Below are 23,497 nucleotides of genomic sequence, written 5' to 3'. Positions count from 1 at the left end.
CTTACTGCAGGGGGAAAAAAAAAAACCAAACAAGATTCTGGTGAGTCTGTATTGCAATGTTCCATTCTAGTGGAACTCAGAAAAACTCAAGTACTTTTCACAATGGCAAAAGCAGCTTTGATGCCTGCGATTCAAATTGAAAGAGCTCACACAGCTGAAATCACTCCACTCTATTTTAGAACAAGCCAAAAAGCAGAGGTGCTGGAGAACCATATCTTATAAGACAAAACTCAAGGACATAAAACATGAGCTTTGGCTTTGCCTTAACCTCAGCTGTTCCTATAATTAGTATTATATTCCTTACTCTTAAAGCCTGGCTGTCAAGATCAGCCTTTAAACTACTGCTAGTGCAGTCAAACTGCTGCGTTTAGATAACAAGACCTCCACTAGAGCTGATAACACATCCTAAAGCAAAGCCAGATCCATCAACCCACATCAAAGTGGAAGCTGAAACTCAGGGGATTCAGCTCAAAACATGGTTCTAATGCTAAACCACCCATACACTGAAATGAGTTCCAGAGCAGTTGATACAGACAGCTGGTAGAATCAACTTTATTTACAGAATGTTACTGGGAAAGTGTCAAGTTAAAAAAGTATGAAAACAATCTTACAAGGACAAGCTGGTGATTGCATGTTTTACAGAGATTGTTTTATGAACAACCGCTAGGAATACGGGTGACCCCCAACAGATTCCGTATCTAATTTTTTCATCTTGCTATTTCTATACAACATCGTCTCCGCTAGACTGAAACAAACCCACCACAGCATGCTGACAACTGTTCTAATAGTCAAGTGATTTTCTTCCTTTCTGCTGCTGGTTTTGCATTCAGTGAGACACGAAAAAGCAAATCTGTGAGGATTCTGGTTCTGCTTCCGCTTCTTTCTTTTTTAAAAGCACAATGGCCTAAGCTAGATAGGAGACATGACAGCAGTACTAGACTTAACACAAGTGAGAAAGTGAAGTGAGGAACCATGCAGTAAAGGATGGAGAGAACACTGAACTGTTGAGGAAAGTGAAACAGGCTTAAAAGGAACATAGTATTTTAAAAAACAAATATACACAGTAAGATCACAAAACTACCCCCTCCTCCCCCTTTCAAACTGCAGAACAAGACTCCAAAAGCAAGTTTCACAGTAATTGCATCAGAAGATGCACACCAGACTTAGGACAGTTCTTGGGACTCCCTTCTGTGCACGGAAGGGAAGGCAGTAAAGAACATACCACACCTATGACTGAGGAGCTAAAGGGTGAGGATTTAAAGGTTCTATTTTGATGACCTTCAGTAACTTGTTTGAAAGATTAAAACAAGGAAAATACTGCAGCTAAAGAAGGACCAGCACCAGCCCTCTTGGAAGAACTACGACCAGTAGGTACCAACAGTCTCTGCTTACAACAGATGAAGATTTGGCTTATGTCACTGTACCTCAATGCCATTTGAAGACTAAACAGTTCTCATCTGATCAGATGAGCCGCGCACACAAGGAATCAGACTTCTGTTATGCAGACAGCAGGGTGTGGGCTTTTTCACTTTGATGCTAGCTACACTGAGTGCACAGTACTTGACAGAAAGATGTGTTTGAGGGAGACCTACAGGAGATGAGCAGCAAGAAAAGGCAAAGCAACTTTATCCTGTTCACTCACACTTAGGATATGCAACTTTAATCTTAAACTCCCACATGTACAATGGAGAAAGATCCAAACCCATAGGCACAACTAAAGCTCAACTGTCATCAGCTACTCTTATGTACAGCTGTATAGATTCAAAAAAAGCTATTCTATGTGTATATATACAAAAGATTGTTTATACACAAGTCTGTACACAAGGGTCTATACATTTAGTTCTCTGCAGGAGGAATTTATAGCTGCTACCCCTACTCTAGAGAATATCAGCACTTCATTCACATATCTTACAAAACCAAAAAATAGACACTTCCAGGATTAAACTGGCTTTGTCTTGCATCTAAATTTCTCCAGGCTTCACTATTCAAGCCATAATGGATCCCTTAGTCTTGATGCAGACATGAGACCAGAACAGGTGCCATGTGCTTTAGTCTCTCAAAAGAAATCTTGCACAGAGTGCTAAAAATAAAAGCCCCCCCCAAAAAAAAAACCAAACAGAGGTGAAGTCCTGACTATGGACATTTTTATCCAGTCTAAAGAATCACAAGTGTCCCACCCAGTGGTCACTGTTCACTGCCGATATTCCAGTTCATCTACACTGATGACTTTCGATGGCATAGAAGGGAGAGGCTGCTGCAAGACATCCGAACCAAACCACTTTGCAAGGCCAATGGGAGAGCCACTTCTCTGGCTGGGACGATGGTCAAGCTGTGCATGCCCATGAGATAATCCAGTCCGGGACGGCACGTTCTGAGGGGTTGTCTGCACACCAGCAGGTGATCCCTGTGCTCCAGTGCCTGTGAAACGTAAAGCTATTTGAAGTGGAGCAATGCATTTACCCAACAGTGCAATTTTCCCTAGAGCAACTGATACCTCAATACAAGCATTCTGCACGTAAGCCAAATGAGACTTTTACATTCTATTAGTCCTGGGAAATCAAGACCCCCTTGCTCATTTGCTTGTCAGTACACCCACAAACTGCCTGGCATTGCCAGTTCTGGATGCAGTATCACAGAGCTTTTCACTAGGAGAAAAAAAAAAGCATCAGAGATCACCTTACTGGAGGTAGATGGGTGGCCTTTCTCACACAGCAAGGAAGGAAAGGCTGCACACATGCTGCAGACACAGATCCACCAATAGCAACACATCTTGAAGCTGAATGCTTCACTTGGATTTTCTTTTGGCAAGAGAACCTACAGTAGCCATAACTACTCTGGCAATTTAGATGTTCATAATCATTATTCTTGTCTAGATATGCCAAATGACTTCCTGTTATTCCAATATACTAAAGCTAGCCAACAAGTGTACTAACTGGAACACACTGCCAGTGTCTGAAAACCTCACAGCTCCTCTTGTATGTTTTAGTTTACCTGATCTTTGTAGTTGCTGCTGCATCATTGCTAGCTGCAAAGGCGTCCCAGAGCGTGGATTTAAGATGTGATGGCTGGCTGTTGGTAATGGATAAAAAGGTTGGCCAAGGATGGGAGCAGAAATTCCTTGCAAGTGAGACAGGTCCACTCCAGGAGGAAGCATACCTGTTTAACAGCAATGTGGAAACTTTACCTAATAGGCATAAGGACCCTGAAGCAAAACTAACATTTACGTTATAGATGGGCTAGAAGTTGCTACCTGGATTTTAAGAGTTTTTATGTAATAAAAATTGCCAGTAATAAGTATCAATTTGCTCCTAATGCAAATTATTGCATATCCTTGACAGGGCTTAACTTAAGGGACAAAGTATGATTTACCTGCTTGCAGTAAAGGAAGATGTTGTGGATGAACCCCCTGTGACAGCATTCTCTGGACCAGTCCCGGATGCAGTTGATGAGCAGGTCGCACAATTGGTACGTGGGGAACAAGGGGTACTTGATGAACAGGACGGAGGAAAGGGCCTCCTGGCACTGGGGAGGCCATTGTAGGAGTCTTTCTGCCCGCTGATTTAGGCCTGTAGTCTTGCTCTTTGGTGCAACGATTTGCTTGAGTAAGAGGCGTGGAACATGCAGAGCGCTGCAGTGCAGGTAGTTTGGTACCTAAGGTGGGCAAAGTTTCTTGATCTGCATTCTCCACAGAACTAGACAGTAGATTATCTGTAGCTAGAATTGAATACAACTATTATAGTCCACAGCTAAAGATTACATCTAATGAAAATTAAAGGTAATGACTATTAGATGGCTAAGTTCCAGGAATAGCTGAACTTTACTCATATTTATGTATTTAATAGGAGACTTCTGGCTTTCCTGAATGACTATAAGCTACCTCTCTGTTATTAATAGTACTGAAGTACAACTGAACACAAGTCTTACTGGGTCAATCGGTATTAAGCATTTCTTCTTAATAACCACTTATGTCAGTTAAGGTGACAAAACACTTCCTTAACCAGCTACATTTAGAAGAGGTTAACTGGTCTCAGCTTTAACTGTTCAGTTAAGATGTTGCAGGAGGACTACAAGTTACTTTTATTATTGCTGGTATTGTATGCAGTTATTATTATTAATATGTTTATTCATAAAAAAAGCTGTAAATAAGCACTTTTTGTTCAGGCCTCCTATGGTCAGTACCATTTACAAACAAGAACAATATAGGTCTGAACCCAACACTGCTGGAATAATACACTCAGGTGTGTACCTACTTCATAGCTCTCTAACCCTTCTTATAGATCCATGTTTTACACTTGTCTGCACTCCATTAATCAGAGGTATCTTAAGTCAGCCTGGACATATGTGTTATAGCTGTTCAACTCTATTCCGAGTCTCACATGTGTTAGGTTAAAGCCATTACAATACCTTCATTTGGCCTCTGATTTTCATCTTTACCATCACTGACTTTCAGTTTCCCAGAAACTGGCTCCTCTTTGCTCTTCTCCTTACTCTCATACATCTTGCGAATCACTGAGGTAGGTGTAAAGGAAGGAGACAGCTGCAGAAAACACAATAAAAAGTAGTTAGTGCTAATTACCAGAGAGCCACACTACCTTAGTTGTGGGTAGACATCAATTCTAGTACACTCTTTCCATTTGAAGCTCTGTTTGATCAGTTACTTAATTCACCAATTACTTTGGTTCACAATATTTCATCACTTCATTCTGTAGCTCTTCTCCCTTTTTGTCACAGTTTTTGATCTTTGGTTCTTATGGAGCTAGTTGAAACCTTACTTGTATTAACTCATGGACAACAAATCTACAGAAAATTGCCTTAACTGTATTTCTTCCCATCACAAGTTATAGCATTTGTGGAAGCCACTTATTTGTTACATATACAAAGTTCTTGCATCTGTTTAGCAGCTGACAACTTATACTGGCCCTGAACTGCAAACACTTGACTGATTAATTGGAAAGCTTAGATCAAAGCAAAATACTACTGAAGATGGGGAGGCAACAGTCATATTTGAGGCTTTTGTTTTTCAAAAATGTATTTCAGCTTTCAGACATTTAGATGTGTCATTTCATACCTGTGCTGTAGACTAGTGTTTCCTACAGTGCCCAGCAACTTTCAATCTTTGTTTCTTGGAAGCCTGGGCATCAAAATACAAGGGCCTGCTCTTTCCGTATAGTTATCTTCCTTTTGTTTGAGAAGACTGGGTCAAGGAAGCATTGATGGGGCTTCCTCAGTTCTGGGTAACACACTAATTGGAAAAGGCTATTTTTCAAAGTGAAGACAACCAGTTAAGCATCAGGTGCAATTAATCCTTGTATTGACATTACAGTATTGCCCTTATGATTCAATCAACTCCTCTTTACATCCTTCTGCTGACTGTTGTTGCCATGATCTTGTTACTGCTGCTACCTTTACAGCTCTCTCTACAGTCATTATGTATTAGGGGTACTGACCATGCTAGTAATGGATGCTGTAGGGGCTGGAGAAGATGTATTCCCTCTGTGTCCCGGTGCAGGTGATTTAGTCACTCGCTGTTGTCTGTTGAAGGACAGGAAGTTAGTTCTACTCATGGCTCAGAATAAAAGTCAAGATTGCCAATAAATGATACATGCTTAAGTCACAATAGTACCAATATTTTCTGAAAGAAAAAACCCAAGTGAAAAACAATTGACAATATGCCTTTTATGTTTTGCAGTCAGATACCTACCTGTTTCTATAGCCATCTCTGTTTTTGTCCATCTGTGGTTTACCAAAGCCATGCTGATAGAAGTTTGCTGCCTGTATGGCTAAGTCATGTGGTAACGCTAGTCCCTCTAATGCAGCTTGTTGTATTTCCAGGGAACTCATCTGAAGTGGAGTTGTGTTGGAAAAGAAAACAGCACAAATCAAAAGGTCTTTTTAAAAAGACAAAGATTTACTGCTGTGTCTTCACAAAGCATCTGCCCACCAACAGCCCTCTATTTTACTGAGGGACAATAGATGCCTAATAGCTCTTAACATACCATAAGACGGGTCTAATGAGGTTTTGAGACGGTACTAAATTAGATGCCACATTCTCATATTTGGAGTTAACTGGAACAAGCATGTAATACATGTTTACTCAATACACTTCCACAAGTTTTTTTCTGGACTCCAAAATACAAGGAGAAAGATTAAGCAAATTTAACGTGTAAGCAAAAAGCACTTAAGTCTAACCTGTGCAGCAACTGGGCTCATGGGCTTCCTCACACCTGGAAATGGATCACCAAGCAATTGCTGAGAACCTTGTCCAAAACCTAATGAAAAACATTAAACAGTTGCATCTAACACTTTTCCTTCCAGTATATGACATATAACTTTAAGTAAACCATTTAGACCTGAATTAAGGATTCCCCATGAAGATTCTCAGCTTCCCATTTAGTCAGTTCTCAAGCAAAAGATAACCTCCTTCCTAAACCCACTCCTCTTCCTTTTTATTGCTAAGCATTTCATGGCACGGAGCAACTCTTCGGTTAATTCAGGTCATCTGCCTAGCTGTGCCCCTCAGTCTAATCACTGGGGCTGCAGAATGTGAAACAGACAAGGCCTCAACACTGCGCAAGCACTGTTCGGCAGTAGCTACAGCAGCATTCTATCAGCTTGTTAGATATCTAGAACCCAGCACCGTGCCAGCTGCTATAAAGAGAATAAACCCTTACCCAGATGCAAATTAGCTTCTTATGTAGTAGACCACATTTCAATGCACCAGCAGAATTTACTCTGAGTTCCAGCTGATGCTGACTTGTACATTTTTGTGATTAAACAGAGACCAACAAGGATGATATGTTGTACACAGTCAAGAGGCAAACACTTTCCTACCACTGCCTACCGTCAGTAAGCTTACTGTTCTATGAAGCGTTCTTTAAAAGAGAGTGTACTCATTCAAATAAGCCAAAAGAAACACTGTTTTGCAACAAGCCATACCAATAGGTGAAGATATTCTATGGCGCAGGTAATCTGCAGAAGCAGCTCGAGTTGGAAACACAGGTGGGATAGGGGGAGAGGGCGCCCTCTGTCCCAGTAAAGGGGCTCCAGGTTCCAAGCCACTTATCAGGCCACTTAGGACATTTGATGAAGCAGGTCTGGTAACAGGTGGGCCAAGAAGTTCCTATGAATACATAACAGGAGAAAGTTCAGAATACAAGATTTACACAAAAGAGCTCATTTTACTAGATTACAGGCTATGCTACATTTAGCAAGTTAGAAGAGAAGGCTGCCTTGTGCAACTACACACCAAAACTGGTAGAATTAAGACACCTAACCAGGTTTTACATAAGTGACACTGGAACCTATTTACTTCCACAGAAACTACAATAGATACAAAATGTACAGTCACACTAATAAAGCAAATTCTCAGCTACAAAGCACTCTTTTTCAGTCACCATCTGCTGTGCATTTTTGCCAGCCATTAACAAAAGCCTCCATACCCCGCTGTAAAAACCTGCACCAGTGGAGGTGACCACCTGTGTCACAGCTGAAACACACCAGTCACTGCCTCACTGTGCTTACATCCCCTGTTTAGCCTCCACAAACATTCAGCAGTCATCAATGGATGTCAATGGGTGCCAGATCCCCCCCTTTGTGTACAAGAATCCCACTCCACACCTTTACTTCGCACAAATTTCCATGTCAGATGCCATTTCAACACACTGCCCCTCTGCTGCCACCTATCCCACAGCAGCAAAACGTAATATTGACAGGAAGGTTTAACCTTTACTGCCACCTCACCAGCATCTGCCTTTGACAAGCAGGCAAACATAAAATAGAAGGTGTTACTTCCAGAGCAAGCCTTGTATGTTTTCTAAGTATAACAATGGGACATGCATCATAAGACAAATTTAGTCACTGTTCAGTTGTAGCTTCCTTTACAGGGAGAATAGTCTGACCCCTTATAACTGCCTTAAATCCTTATTTCCAAACATTGTGTTTTTTCCTAGTAGGAGAAAAAGAGAAACCTAAACAGCCTATAAGAAATACCTGAAGAATATTTTTTGATAGAGGCTGGCCTGGCATCTCTGGAGGTGACATTAAGTGACTCTCGAGGCTCTGCTAAGAAAACAAAAACACTTTAAGCTGCACATAAATACAACAAGCACTGTATTAAAACACCATCCACATTCCTCTCAGTGATATTAACATTTTTTGTCTGTTCTGATGACTACAGTTTAGTCATCAGCCAAATAAAATCCCAGGAAAGTTAAGGGCTGAGCAGACAAGGGCTGCTATCAGCAACTCACTGATATGCCTTAAGAAAACACCTAGTGTCAGACTGCATGCAAGCAGTTCAATAAACTCAAAATATAATGTTGAATCTTGAATTCATATAGTTGTGCAAACTGAAAGAAACAGTAGGAACAAGTGGGCAACTGAAGCAATGCAGAAACAAGGAGCACTAGTATAGCAAGAAGTATGAGCTTCAGCTAAGCATTAATGACACCTATTTGACATATTTGATAGTTGCCTTTCAACAGCAGTACTGAGACAATCACTAATCTCTAGCATGTCCTCTATAAGGATCAGACTGATGGTGTCTGCTATGCCTGGCTAATACCTTTTTTCTTTTTTTACAGAGATGTTTGCTTTTAATAAAAACATTGACAAGTTATGTTCAAGTATAGGAACTAAGCAGTGTCCTCTATAATAAAAGTGACATAAACCTAATTGCTTTGGCTGAAGCAAATGACCACAGCACATCTGTTTTATTATGGCTTTCTTCTACCTTCAAGCAATAAAGCTGTAAATGAAAGCCACTATTTAATTTCATGTCACCAGATTGAACCAAGCCCCACACGTTATCAGAGGTGTAATGTAAGGGCTTTTCAATCTGTATCCGGTGTCTTAACACATCCATTAACAGTTCACTAGAGACAGCTGTGTGTTACTTACATTGACTTTGGGCTGTGAAGGTAGAGTCCCACTTGCCTTCATGCTACTGACTAGTTTGTTAAACGCAGTCATATCCCCATCTTTCTTGATCTGTCTGGAGCCAGCTATATTCAACGACTCCTCCATTTGCTCCGCCATAAATGGAGCAGCAATTTTCCCCTCCTGATCCACTTTCAGGCCTTTAAGCCCAGCTTCAACTTCTTCCACCGAAAGCACAACTCCTGAATGCGCTGAGAAATACAGAAGAAATACTGGTGAACCACAGTGTCCTTTTTTAAAAGAGAGCTCCACTCTTGTGCAGAAGTTGAATACAAACTGTTTGAAAACAGGATAACAGCCAAAAAACTTTCTGTACCAGCTGCTTAACAGCATCTTACCTGTACTTAGACATCTTTGTATTCACACTGGAGGTACCACCATGCACAAATAAGAGCATGTAAGGCACTGTAAGAGCCTGTTATAAGTTTTCATTACCTTCCATTTACCTTGTGAGACAGGCCACTACTTCATTTTACAGCATATTAGGATTTCATTTGCTTTTTAATGGAGAACATTCACTTGAACATGACCAAGTTTAACTCAGAAAATTCTGAGCATCTTATACTGCAGGAAATCAGATTGTCTTACAGCCACAGTGGAAGGACTGTCAAGTTGCCTGAAACTATCACAGGTACAGAGAATACACACCTGAAGAAACCTTGATACTTTAGACAATCAGATGCACACTTAGTTGGGTGTGCATTAAATGTGAAGTAGGCTTTTTCAACCCCCAAATTAAGAGCCATTACAGAAAGATTTCACTGGCATAATCAGAATAAGGCACAAGTGTTAATAAGCAGTAGTTGCATTTGTATGCATGCACATATGCAAACTGATAAGGCTAGACAAGCATTATGGACCAGTTTGTTTATCCCAAGCAGAAAAATGGAAGGAGCATGCTATGAATTGCTGCAGCAAGCACTGGTCCAAAGAAACAAGATTTATTGGGAATCTGGGCAAGAAGGCAAGATGGAGCAATGATTCAGACATGCAGAATGAAACACGAAGGAAGAGCATGATGCTGGTGGAGAGGAATGGGACTGGAAACTCCACAACACTTGTAAGTTATGAGAATACATAACAAGTCAGAGTACGAATGGAAGCTTCCCCCAGTTCTTTGTTCCTTCATCAGTGTTTTGTGAGGATCAAAGTTCAGAAATGGTTTAGTAGGAAATTCAGACCAAGCAGAACATAGAAAAGACTTGCACTTCTATTTAAGTCAAATTAAGAAAATGTTTTCCACATGTTAGCCAGACAGCTCCTGCTCCCAGACTGGATGCTTTAGAATATTTGCAATTCTCCGATGATTTCATACCCAGTTGCTTCACACAGATCGTGGAACAGCATTACATTTTGTTCAGTCCGTTTCAGTAGGCAATACGTGCTGCTTGCCAGATAGAAAATAATTTGGAACAAGACTAAGATTTCACAAAGAATACATCTACTTTTGTACCACCATGCATGCTATCATGCCAAACATGCAAATGCATAACCAAAAGGTTCCCTTTTAACATCAAGCTTATGTCAGCCCTGAACTCATTTGGAAAAAGAATTCACTTTCGCTGGCAACTGCTAACAGAAGTTACCTGCAGTCCCAGGATCCTAGCCAAGTTAGTCTAACTGAAACAAATCTGTTCCTATGTAGTACCTCAAGGTTTACTTTATGTTTAACTAGAACACAGAACAGCAAACAGATCACTGTGATTCAAGTTCCAGCAATAGTCTTGATAGATTTGATTTTAGTGTTTAACAATTTGAAGAAATACTAATATCCTCCAGCAATCATTCATCTTTTTAGATCCCAACACTTAATGGATCAATGTGATCCACCAAAGAACCTTGCAAGAATTAAAATAAGTTTTTGGTAAACCAGAGTTCAGATACCTGTTTCTGAACTGACACTGCCAGTCTCAAGCATGACAAGCTTAAATAATGGCCAGAGAAAGCATGAATCTCAGCTCAAGACTCGTATCCCAAGTTATGATTGTTACTGGCCAGTAAACAGTCTGAGAATTGATGTCATCCTGTGATCAGGATGAAAAGAATTAGTGAAGACAGTAACATAAGTAAGACTCGCTGAGTATTTTGTGATCTATAGTGCCAGTAAACCGGTAGTGCTTCCTACTCCTGGACTTGGTAGTTGATGTATCCAGAATATCAAGCCTCTTGCTTTGAGATACTGCACAATGAGAACTCCACAATATCTGAAGAGGCACTTACTGCTCTCTCTAAGCTTTTCCTTGTTGGCTGAAAGACTTGAGAGAAGAGGTTTTAAGTCCACTTTGGCTTTCTGTAGCATTTCTAGGATGTCCACTTTGTTTTCAGAGTGGTCTTCCAATGGAATGGGAGCAAAGTAGTTTCCAGAGTTCTGGCCAGGGGAGAGAATGGCTTGCTCTAGACCTGAAACAGCAAAACCAGGAGCACTGCCACATCAGTTTACCAACCCAAGGTCTCAAGATGAACATACACTGGTAACCAAATTCAACAGGTCACTGAGAAGTTATGCCTCACACCTTCTGCCAAAGATCAGCTGGAAAGTCATTATGAGCACGACAAGAACATTTACAAAAACAGAACTGCTTACATTTAGAACTTCCAAAAGAACATCATGTGCGTGAACTGTGGGAGATGCACTATCCTAAAGCTGTACCTGTCACATTCTCATTAATCAGGTAGGAGGGAATACAAAAGAAAGAGACCATGCACTGTTCTGCAGCCTTACCTGCTAGTCTCTCCAGTTCCTCATGGGGTGTAGATCTCAAGCTGCTTGACCGACTTCCAGAGCGACTGGGATTAGAAAACCACCTGCTAAACCTGCTGGCAGACACTGAACCTTCCCCTAACACATCTTCTATCATCTAGAAGATGAGGAAAAACAAAAACATGGAAGCTTATTGTCAGAAAGATCTTTGAGAAGCTTTACTGTACAACCAAGATTATTCTGTGATAGATAACAAGACGGGATCCTGAGCTTAGAAGTTCTGAAATGCTTTTTCCTTCTAAATATAATAGCCTTTGTGTAATCAGTGTTGTCAAAAATTCATTACATCTTTCAATTATACCAAAAATTTGTTCAAATTTAAAATGAGAACTGAAACAGCATCACATAAATACTGCAGCTATGACATTTCAAAGTGTATGTGAAGAAAAGCAGCAGAAGCATTCTCTAAATGAGATAAAACAAGTTATAATAGCCTAGCAATCCTGGCCTGATATGGGCCAGTTTTAGTCCCTATCACTGCACAGAAGCAGCACTTTGATTAGCTGAATTTTCCCACAACCACGATTCACTTCAGCTCCAAGGACAGAGCCTTGAATGATCTGCAAGGACAACTCCTCAGCCTTGGAGTATTCCACAACAGGTGGGGCAGAAGGCCTATAGCCAAAGGCTACCTGCTTGCACTCTGCATCCTGAACTAGCCCATGATTAAGAGGGTTGCATTCTTCAGATCAATTGAGTCTAGCAGCTAGATCCTTCTCCCTTCAGCCTGACATGAGTTCACTGAACAGGATTTTATTAAGACAATAAGTCAAAAACTACTCCCATTCATAGTGACTGTATGCTCCTTTGCTAACTTGAATTTCAAAAGCAAGAGCATTGTAAAACTGAACTCAAACTAAAGCTTCCATCTTGCAAGAGATCCCAATTAAAAGTTTGTTAAATGGGGATGGGTGAAGTTTCATCATACAACACTTTATTTCAGACCAAAGGAATAATAGCTTTCTTCTGCCACAGAAGTTCTCTGAAACAAGTGGTGTTCAACAACAAAAAGCACAATAGTGATTTTGAGTCTTTCTTCCTTCTTTGCATTATTACAAAGTCATACCCTTCTAGAGATAAAGAGAAATCATTCAGAAGTAGCATCCTAGCACACCAAAATTAAAGTTAAAGGTGGTCTCACACTTGCACATCACATTAAAGCAACATTAAAAGCAAGAAACTGTAATTGGACATAGTAGCAACCTGATGTTTCTCTTAAGAGCATGAGCAGCTTAAAGACAAAGCTCACCGAAGCCAGGCCAGGAACACTTTTATCCAAGTTAAAAAACTCATTGAAGTCAAATTCTCCTGGAGCTGGTTCTTGTAAGACAGCTTCCCTGGGAACTTCTTGATCTGCTGGAGTTTCATTAGCAAGGACAGTTTGCACTTCATCTTCTTCTGCCACTCCACCATTGCATTCTATCCCTTAAGAAGAAAAATCAAATAGCACACAGATCAGATGTACTGTTACACAAAGCAGACAAGCAGATACAGCTATCCCAGTATATTAACAGCTGCTGTTCTTCCATGAAGAATCCTTTGGAAGCTTTTGCTTTCTTCCTAGAAATTCCATAGACCGAGCTCCCTGAAAGCTTTGTACATGATGTAAGTATTCTTAACAGTATTAAGATATGACTAGTATTACTCCTAGAGGCTGGTAAACTGCATTACTCCTGACACTTTCCTGTACTTGTAGAGGAATCATTTCCACATGCAACAACAAACAACACAGACAAAAAAAGCCTTTGTCAGATTTACCTTCTTTCAGTGAGGCTGTGCGCCGTCTTGCACGCTTTCTCCCTTTGTGATCTTCCTCTAAAATTTTGTCATCAAAGCCTGTGAGCTCAATCGTTTCAGACTGACTCGTAGGACCAGCAGAGAACCACTCAGGTTCCTCTTCTGTGTACGAGTCATTCCTTCTTCGCTCCCCAAAGACACGTTTGCTATCACCAAATTCCCTCTGGTGGGATGTTAAAAATATTAAGTTAACCACTGAATGTAGTTTCATAACACTCCTCCCTGATCTCCAAAGCAGATGACACTATTTCCCCCATCATCTTGCCTTTTTTTTTTTTTTTTAAAGCACATCCAGCTTGCTTATTCAATTTTAAACTTTACCGCTGACTTTCTGCTTCAACAATAAAGGCTATTGGTCTGCAAGGGCCTGTATAAACTCAGTTCTGTATCCTGAGAGGAAGATATTTTGTATTATTTAAAACAAATATCTTGAAGCATAAAAGCTTCCATCTGCTGACAACTAGGTCAAGAACTATTAACAATCAGACTTCTTAATATCTTGTTATTGCATTTATCACAGGAGAGGTTTGTAGGATGCACAGAAGTGGATGTATCCCAGTTCTTCTAGGAAAGAACTGACACCTGAAACTCAGTGCTCATCCATTGGACCATGAAGATTCTCTTTAAGAACAAGCCCACTTGTGTGGAACACTGAACTGCAGTTAGCCTGTTCCTGTTACTTTTAGCGCAGACTGTCCAAAACTATTTAAATATTTAACCAGGAAAAAAGAACAAACCCTGAAACGTTTATCTTTGTAGTCCCTCTCACGTTCTCTGTCTCTTGCATCTCTAGAATCACGTAAATCTTTTTCACCACCCCTGTGGTCTTTATCAAAGTTACGTGAAGAGATGATTCTTCCACTGCCAATCCTACGTCCACCAATAACACGGACACCGTCATTCTCTTTTTCTAATGGGCTGCCTGATCGACGTGAGCTAACAGCTGCAGTTACATGACAGCCACCTCCAAAGCTTCGTCTTTGTGGACTCAAGACAACATCCAAGTCATCTTCTTTCACTCTCTCTCTTGGATCTACAAATCAAAGATCACACAAAGTATTTAGTTGAATACAGCAGTAAGCACAAGCTAGCTATCCACAAGATAACCTTCAGATAAGATAAATAAAAAAATAAGATAAACCACAGCCTTGCTGCTACCCCTGGAGCTTTTCAAAGGACAACATCCACAGTTTATTTTTGTGAGGCTAACCTGCCAAACACCACAGAAAGATGAGAATTAAAATTCACAGCTGGATATTAAGGAATCATTGCTCTGTCACCTAGAAAGTCCCTGCTCTCATCTATACCTCCTAAGTACATGCCCAATCTTGAAGTACAGAAAACTACCCTCTGTAACTGCATAGTTCCAAATGTACTTACTACTATATTGCAAAAACAGCAGGCAATAACAAACTGCTAGTTTTCATAGAGTTAATAGCATACCAGGAACAAGTTATACTTGGAATCACCAAGATTTCCTTGATACTTATTCTATGTAATAAATTTTCAGATATTCATGTCATCCCAAAAGGAAAGTTTTGCCAACAGCTTATGTTTAAGTTTGGTTCCTGTACTGTAACATACTCACCTACTATTCTACGCATAAGAGAAGTCCGATCTGAATCCAAATCTTTTTTAAAGCTTTCCACTGGTGAAGTCCTCCCTGAACTCGGATATAAAGATGCATGCCACTTCTCTGGATCCCAGACACCATCACTATGAAAAAAAAGGTGCAGGATTACTTACTACATCTAACATAATAAAGAAATCATATCACTGTTGCTGCAAACTAGAACTCATTAGCCATCTGGTACGAACGAGATCCACCTCCCACCTAACTTCTGAATCTTTGAGTTACCACATGAGGTCGTGAAGTGTAGTATTCCAGATCCTTCCTATAAGCATAAGTATACCATATATACACTTAGACTGTAGAACATATGTTATCCCACCAGGTATCAAGGAAGTTTGCCTGACACAATGATAAAAATAACTCAAGTGGATCAAGTGTCTCAGTTCTCAGGCATTTTGGAAGTTCTCTTCATCTCATACTTGTCCAAACGAACAATCTGGTATTGGAGATCTTGCTGTTTAGCAAACTCCTCAGCACAAGCCAGGAATACTCTCACCTTCATTTTAAAATGAGGTACACTGTTAACGTGGGAGCGTAATCCATTAAGCAAGTCAGCCTGTTGCAACATGACCTCGTCAGTGCTGTACACCCACCTATATTCTTGTTACCATTTTAAATAAATGAAACAGCACTAAAATCATGCTGAAGCATAGCTTCTGTATGTCTATGAGATTTGTACAGTGCAAAGTTATTTTCTTATGGATCTTACATTACAATATTTTCCAAGTACAAATTTCCCAACTAGCACATTCAGTTTCTACTATTAGATTATTACTTCTGAAAATACTTCAGTTTACTTGCATCAAAATAAGAGAAACTTTCCAGCTAAGAACTACTTGATATTTCAACTTCTGCTTTGGAAACAGATGTAGTTCTCAGTATAATCAAGAAAATACCTGTCATATTTTTCAGAGAGACAAGAAGGTCTTTGCTTAGAGTAGGGACGCTCTTTAATATCCAGAAGTTCCTCCTAGAAAAAAGAGCAAGCAGTTTTAATTCTCACCCAGACACGATTTAGTGACTCAAACATGTGTTCCAAACTACCTATTTGATTTAGCCATTTCATTTGACAAGCCATGTCATTGTGTTAGTTCATTTACTGTTAAATACAACAGTGAAAAGTTGACATTCGTTTATTTTTCAGTTCTTCCACCAGTATCCTTTGAGCACACTCTCAACTAATCAGAACTATACACCTCACCTCCATTACCTCTTTCTACAATGACAGAGACAACGTAATGCAGTTTGAGAATGGAAAGCGAGTCCAACCCATAACACTGACAACCTGTGGAATAAGTTACAGCACCATTATCAACACAGAACAAATTTTAGAGTGTGACTCAGGTTCCAAAAGAGTATTTCACTGGGCTAACCTAGAATTTAGACAACGTCTATATAAGTCAGTATAGCACTTCCAGAAACCAGAAGTGTTTAAAAACAGAAGTTGGTTTCTGAAAATGATCTGAAACTAATCATACAGACCTATCTAACAAATCAGTATGACTTCTAGTGAATGACAAAGTAGTAGTAGCAGTGCTTAGCAAGTAAATTAATGTTTCCTCCCATATCTACACCACTGTAGATGACAAGAATAAAACAAGTTTTACCCACAAACATTAACCTCAAATCCATACTCACTTGAAGTACAAAGCCTTACTAGGTCAGATTTGGTCTCTGTTAACACTTAAGGCTGTCCACATCAGCCATGTTAACTCATCCATTTCCCTGCACAATTTAACTTACAAGCACAACAAGCACTGACATTGAAGCTAGCAAGCTTTCAAGATAGAATGAAAATTGCTGTGTTCAATGCTGTGTAAAGTTCAGTTTGTAAAAATAAAAGCATTACACAATATCAATCACTAAAGCAGATCTGGAAATACCAGACAAGCTTGTCATTTTTGACCATCACCTACTCAAAACCATCACCTATTGTGACTCTACCCAAGACAAATTGATGTAAAACTAAAATATCATTTAGCAATTCCTACCAGCTTCCAAATACACTCCTGAATTGATAGCTGTGCACCCTGACTAGCCAGCCATTTTAGGGAGACAAGCAGCTTACCTTCTCACTGTAGCTTGCTACATTCAAAAAGCACTAAGTGTTGTCAGCACTCTGAATCACCAGAGCTACACATAGTAAAGATGCACATTTCTAACTCTTATATATCTTCTGTAGATTGCCTTTCTTTAATCTGCCTCCCTTCCAGCTGTACTGTACTGAGAACTTATCAGGAAGGACAAAGACCCAAACAGTAGACACCATATCAGCCATACTGAAGAAGGTTCTGTAATCCAAGAGTAAAGCATCTACACAACAGCTTTCACATCATTATTCCCATGCATCTAAAAAAATCAGATCAGTGGCTACATTAACAAGCAATGCCCAGGATCTTTCATGTGTTAAGGTTTTATCCACCTACCATACAAATGTACTTCCTCAGCATAATCCTGTACTAGTCCTCAGCAAAATGAGTCTTTCCCCAGCACCATCTGACAACCTGGACAGCAACTATTTAAAAAGAAGGAGACTGGACTCTCTGCCCATGGCCTCCCAAAATAAACTTTGATCTATGAGGAACATCAATGTGGTAATACTATCATAGTCTGATGTAGGTATGAGGATTATTAACAACACTATCCAACACCAGACATGGAAATTTACTATTTTGTTGGCCACGAGAGGGAGTTCATAGACTTCAAACAGATTTCACTGCAACTTTTCTATTGAAGTGAGGAGCATTTCACTTATGAGCTGCACACCCTGGAGCAACGTGCTTCTAAAGCACTAGGAGACACAGTGTGGAATACACAATACTTTGTCTTAAGAGTACACTTCCACAGTGTTCTTTTGTTCATTTCTTCTTAATTCACGCAAAAGGGCTTGGAAGGAAAGAGGAAAAAAGTATTTTAGCTCCTACTGAACAGTTACATTCAAGCAGTTCACAAGGATTTATCACATTAACCAGCTGTTGCCCCAGTGTTAGAAAGTTAATATAAATTATTAGGAACTCTCTTTCTACACCAAATCAGCAGTACATGCCCTGAAGCAGCATCCCTCCCACCTCTAAATAGTATTAAACTGATCATGGAAAAACCACTTATGATGTTGATGATATCAAACAAAATAGTTACCCCCCAAAAAAAAACCAAGTAGTACTGTGCAAGACATTTTAGCAGAGTCGATAAGGGTAAGAAATCAGACTCTTTGGAAACCAACAGATAAAAGACTGGTGCTTTCTGGCACTAATTCTGCCACTTTATTCTGATCAGAACTACAGACACTAAATAACACTGGATTTTCTGCTGCACTGGTTTATTTGCACACAAAGCACCAGCACTACCTGAGCACTGGCCAAAAAAGCAGTCAGAATGTGCAGTTGCGTTTAGTTCCTCTTTCTAGGAGGAGCTGAACAACACCAAGCAAGGACAGGCACAGATTATCTAACAGGTGGTTTAAATATAAGACCTCTCCTCCACTTCAGGAATAATTCAATATCAAGCTCCACAAACAATCCTACCCTTCACATCTTTGGTTAACATGTACATATTGTCCAGGAAAAGGAAGGGAATCAGAGAACCATACTATTCCCACATCAGTTTTGCCACCGTGACACCAAACTGCTTGGCTTCTTCGAAGCTCCTAGTCAAAATAAGACAACCCTGCTATCTCAACAGGGCAGAGTCACACTGATAGCTCCCAAAAACAATACACAACCTCTAAGAATGAAACAGTTCTGCATTTCTCAAGTAAGATAACACAATCAGCAGCAGCAGCAGCACACCATCTCACTCTGTTCCACACTTCAAGATATTTGTTGTAATACAAGTTAATAGATTTCTACACAAAGCAGTGACCATCTGTTCCCACAGCTTTCAGCAACAGGAAAAAAAACCCACACAACTGCCATTAAAAGTTTTCTAAAAGCAATACCAAAACCCCAACCAAAACTTGAACATGAAGCTCCACAGCATATCAACTCCCTATTAAAAGGATCTTTATTTGCAAATTAGTTACAGAATCACTTGGGTTAAAAGGGACCTCAAGGATCACGAAGCTCCAAACCTGCCCAGTTACTTAATTAGATACTTAAATACATATAAGAACAATGATTATCACAGCTAAATGTGAGCACCTGTGCTAAAGCTTTCACACTGAGCACTAGTTAGAATCACATGCAGATGTGATCTAAAACCCCACCACGAACAACTGCAAGTACGATAACAAAAAAGCATCTTTACAGGCATACAACAAAGCTGCAATTAGATTTGGTGGGCTGTATGTTCTATGGAAATCGGCCAATTTAAAGTAACACTGCTGAAAAGTGAACTATAAAGCACAGATGCTGAGAAAAGCCAGAAGAGCAGCAGGCTTCTATGTCTGCAGCACACGCTTCAAAGTGCTCATATATAGAGCGGTGAGAATGAGATGCCTGCTGAGGACAGAGCTGTATAGATACATCACATATAATGATCTGTGTGCTCTGTGTCATCCAGCAAGTCCTGACCCACACAGAGGCTGCTCCCACCACCCAGGGACTCTCCCTCCCTCATCACCTCTCTGTCCAACAGTTCCACGTACAACTTCCAGAGGCAGAAAGCACTTACTTTTGTATAGCGATGGGAGTATTTCGTTGCAGTTCTGTTCAATTCCAGAAAAGCATCACCATTCTCAGCTTCTGTTATGCCTCCTCTTTTATCCATGGCTACGTCAAAGCCTTTAACCATGGACCTGGGGAAAAACAAACGAGCCGCTTCATTTCGGGACGCTCGTCGTCGCATCACAGCACACAGCAGCACAGCAATACACCACGCGTGCTCCCCCCGCTCGCTGCGGAGCGGCTCCCGCCCGGCCCGCCCCCCACAGCGCCCGGCTGTGGAGCAGCCTCCGCGCGGAGCGTTCCGCGGCCCGGCACAACGCAAAGCGGAACGGCCCGGCACAACGCACAGAGTTCCGGCCCGTCGCCGTCCCGTAGCGCTGATCTCCTCACGGCGCCGCGCTCCGTTCGAGGCCTCCCCGCCGCCCGCGGCTCTTCCCGCCCCGCTCCGTCCCTCACTCACCCCTCGGGCGCTCCTCGCGCTCCGGGCCGGCTCCTCGCCCTGCCCGCCCTCCGTCCCCTCCTCGGCCGCCTCGCGCTCCCGCTCCCTATTCGCCCGACTCTGTCTCTCCTCAGCCGCCGTAACCGGGGCCTTCCGCTGCCCGCCCCGCACCCATTTAATGGCCCACGCGCAGGCGCGGCTCAGGCCGCTCGAGGCCGGGCTCCCCCGCGCGGCGCCTGACTGGAAGAGCCGTGCGGGCCGTGCAGCCGCGTTCCGTGCCGCGCCGTGTGCCGCCCGCCGAACCCTGCTCCCGTTCTGCTGCCGTTATCTCTCCGCATGGAACCGTGCGGTGGGTGAGTGGGGGCTGCGGGTGCCCGGCGGGCCGCAGGCATCTGTGCGGGCAGCCCCAGGGACGCGATGTGCGCCGTGTGCGGGCGGGGCGGCGGCGGGGGACGGAGGAGCGGAGAGGGGCGGGAGCGGCGGGACAGGGAACGAGGCTCCACCGGGAACGAGGCTCCGCAGGGAACGCGGCCGGAGCGGCGCCCGGGGCCGGCACTGACGGCACAGCCCAGCGCGGGACGGGCGGCTCGGCCCGTGTCACGGCGGCCGCTCCTGTCAGCGGCGGACACGCCGTCCTGCCGGCGGCTGATGGAAGCATTGATGTAATGCGAGTTAACGGATACTTGCAGCATACGTTCCCTATAATAAATGACCGAGTGTCGTTCCGCTTTACCCCGGTAGAGCACAGCGCCGCTCCGGCCCCCGACTCTCCGCCCCCCCCCAGGCTCGGTCTATGTCCCGCCTGTATCCCGCTCTTGGCCGCCGCTCCTCCGTGCCGCCAGGGGGCGCTGCGCTGCGCGGGCGGCGCTCCGGCCTCGGTGGTGCTGGGCGGAGCTGCTGCGGGGCGCTGGGTTCGGCCCGGTTCCGCTCGTTGTAGCGGTACAGGTGTGGGGGCCACGGTCCTCCGGGGAGGGTTGAGCCGAAGCAGGAGCTGTGTGGCGGCTCCAGCCCTGCGCTGACGGCTGGTCGCTCCCTGCAGTTGTCGGCTGTTTGTCCGGAAGCACAACAAGTGTTCAGGTTCAGGTTCTTTACCGGAGGGAGTTTTGTGCAGGCGAAGAGAGGCCCCATCTTGGAAGCGCTCGAGGCTGATGGGCGCTGAGCGGCTGCTCTGTGGTGGGCAGCCCGACCCCACGGCATCGGTTGGGGGGGACTGTAAGGGCCCTTCCTCAACCTGCAGTGAGGTGTTTTATCACACCCTACATCTCGCACGTTGAATTTAACAGCCCGTTGCTCGGTGTGAGCTCTGGAGTTTGTACAGAGCCTTAATTTCTCTGAGGTCCTGATGTTTTGCTGCATGGAATTTGCTGTTTTATTCATTTTCTTCAGTTTGTGGATGCTCTGGGTTTTTTAGAAATGGAGTCAGATTGGTTATGGACTGATTTTCTATCCCTTAATTGGCCCTATGGTTATCTGTTCTACTTTACACCGTCTTTCTAGCACTGTTTAACCTAGGCACAGCTTCTGTCATACGGCTGCTTATTGCCTATAGCAATAGCCTGCCTGTCAACAATATTGCCTGTCAGCATAACATCATTCAGGTCAGCAAGGCTGCGAGTGTGCAGGTGGATGTCTTCCATGTTCAATATCTAGAAGTGCATTGTGCTCTTTGTATCTTCAGGTGGGGTATCTGTCATTCTGCAGATACAGAGTACATAGGATGGATCAGCCCCCTATGAGGACAGGCTGAGCTGGGGCTGTGCAGCACGGAGATAAGGCTCCTGGGGGAGCTGGGAACAGCACTTCAGTACCTGGAGGGGCTGTAAGAAAGAAGGGGATGGACTCTTTAGCAGGATCTGTTGCGATGGGACAAGGGGAAATGGTTTCATGCTAATAGATTTAGACCGGATATAAGGATAAAATGTATTTACCATGAGAGTGGTGAGGCTCTGCACAGGGTGCACAGGGAGGTGGTGGTGCCCCGTCCCTCCAAACACCCGAGGTCAGGGGACAGGGCTCTGAGCACCTGATCATCTGTGGGTGATTGTCTGTGGATGCCCCCGGGTACTGCAGGGGAGTTGGACTGTAAAGGTCTCTTCTAACTCAGATGATTCTATGATTCCACATTTCTGTGATTTACATAAATCCATCTGATGGATTTTTCACAAATAACCAGGACAAATTTCTTTATCCAAAGCCAATACACAGCAGCTCGGTGCAGCGTGCGCGTTTATTTCCTGCAGACTTGGGACTGCAGCAAAATGGAGAAATCCAAAAGGAGGTAAGCAATCATAGCATGCTTACTTGTTAAAGACCTTGGCTGTTAACTTTGTTATGACGACGTCTCATAAATTCAATAAGACAGCAGGTGTCTGTTTTCATGTGGATGTTTATTGGCCTCTGTGGAATGTTATTAATCATAAAGCGTTCCTCTTCAAATATAAATAAGCTCTCAGGTAACCAAATGACTGTGTGTGGGTTTATGTTATTGTAACACTATCAGTAAAAGCAGTGTTCCTTGAGCACTGTGTGCACTGCTTGGGTAAAACATACAGAAATTTTGTGCTTGCCTTTAACACAACATTTCAGTATGTTTTATCCAAGCTGTTTGTTTGTTTGTTTTTAACTACTTTGTAATGTTGCATTGCTAATGGTCCAACTCAGTTTGCTTTGGAATGGGTTGGAAGGTTTTAGAGGACGTTGGGCCTTGTAGATGTGTACAAAATCTTGTGCTAAAAGCTCTTTTAGGTAACTTGACAAGTGCTTGAACTGAAACTCTTCCAGGTGGATACAGTTTCCTTAACTGCGCATCTTTACATGTGTGGAATCTTCTGTCAGCAGGATGGGCCCCACCTCTTACTGCAGATACTCAAATAATGTTTTATACAGGAGGAATTTATTTCTTTTCCAAGATGTGCATCTTGTTATTCTTTCATTAGCTCCTTGCAGAGCACTGGAACAGTCAAAACTACTGTTTCCTCCGATGAGGTTTTAAGTATTAAACTACTGGATGTTGTTTGTTTCTTTGTCCGTTTTCAGTGGTTTACAGTTCATGCTGTACATACTTACTCAGCTGATCTCCTGCAACTTCAGTTCAGCTGATTGCTTGTGTGAGACTTGAGCCTGTTCTATTCCGTTGCCTGTTATGGAGTTCAGGAATATGTTATCCTAAAGTGCAGCTGTTGGGGGTGACTGCAGTATTTGTTTTGGGAAAGAAGCTTCAGTACAACTTGTCCAGCAAGTTTCATCTTGTTAGATTTTTTTATTATTCTTGTTTTCCAAACCAGAAATACACGAAAAAATAAACTAGATGGACAATATTTTTGCTT

General features: G+C 42.4%; 2 protein-coding genes across 16 annotated transcripts in view; one reads left to right on the top strand and one right to left on the bottom strand.

Moving 5' to 3' along the window:
- Positions 1 to 536: 536 nt before the first annotated feature.
- Positions 537 to 20,382, bottom strand: EIF4ENIF1 (eukaryotic translation initiation factor 4E nuclear import factor 1). Of its 8 annotated transcripts, none has more exons than XM_015877916.3 (19): positions 20,193 to 20,382; positions 19,740 to 19,863; positions 16,025 to 16,098; positions 15,084 to 15,211; positions 14,233 to 14,528; positions 13,457 to 13,658; positions 12,948 to 13,123; positions 11,660 to 11,795; positions 11,158 to 11,337; positions 8,899 to 9,128; positions 7,990 to 8,061; positions 6,937 to 7,120; positions 6,190 to 6,269; positions 5,702 to 5,841; positions 5,448 to 5,532; positions 4,405 to 4,537; positions 3,370 to 3,714; positions 2,992 to 3,156; positions 537 to 2,418 (listed from the first exon to the last, which is right to left on the bottom strand). In XM_015877916.3, the coding sequence occupies exons 2-19, from the start codon at positions 19,857 to 19,859 to the stop codon at positions 2,192 to 2,194; spliced, it is 2,973 nt and encodes a 990-aa protein (XP_015733402.2). In that variant the 5' UTR covers positions 19,860 to 19,863; positions 20,193 to 20,382; the 3' UTR covers positions 537 to 2,191. The 8 variants fall into 8 exon arrangements, with proteins under 8 accessions (XP_015733402.2, XP_015733404.2, XP_015733403.2 ...); XM_015877918.3 differs by having other exon boundaries at positions 3,370 to 3,651; XM_015877917.3 differs by having other exon boundaries at positions 7,990 to 8,058.
- SFI1 (SFI1 centrin binding protein) overlaps positions 20,375 to 23,497 on the top strand; it is a 25,039-nt gene continuing 21,916 nt past the window's right edge. The window contains exons 1-2 of one of the 8 annotated variants that reach the window (XR_014949165.1): positions 20,375 to 20,524; positions 22,366 to 22,449. Coding sequence is in view for 6 of the 8 variants with exons in the window: in XM_085556060.1 (XP_085412186.1) it covers positions 20,589 to 20,833; positions 22,366 to 22,449 (329 nt within the window). In the remaining 2 variants the exon portion in view is untranslated. Of the gene's footprint in view, positions 20,525 to 20,573; positions 20,834 to 21,037; positions 21,770 to 22,365; positions 22,450 to 23,497 lie in introns of those variants that run through there. The other 7 variants (XM_085556061.1, XM_085556060.1, XM_085556062.1 and 4 more) reach the window with 7 other exon arrangements.

This window comes from Coturnix japonica, chromosome 9 (genome assembly GCF_054131305.1).
Source record: "Coturnix japonica strain WE chromosome 9, WE-NBRP24, whole genome shotgun sequence".
In the NCBI taxonomy this organism is placed as follows: Eukaryota; Metazoa; Chordata; class Aves; order Galliformes; family Phasianidae; genus Coturnix; species Coturnix japonica.
This window is presented reverse-complemented; position numbering and strand designations above follow the sequence as displayed.

Bases quoted from the DNA above. Each gene is read 5' to 3' on its own strand.
- EIF4ENIF1 (XM_015877916.3), bottom strand. From the start codon at position 19,859: ATGGTTAAAGGCTTTGACGTAGCCATGGATAAAAGAGGAGGCATAACA. The intron at 15,212-16,024 runs GTATTTTCTTGA...TTTTTTTCATAG, and splicing joins CTCTCTGAAAAATATGACAG to TGATGGTGTCTGGGATCCAG. The intron at 3,715-4,404 runs GTATTGTAATGG...ATTCAATTCTAG, and splicing joins AAATCAGAGGCCAAATGAAG to CTACAGATAATCTACTGTCT.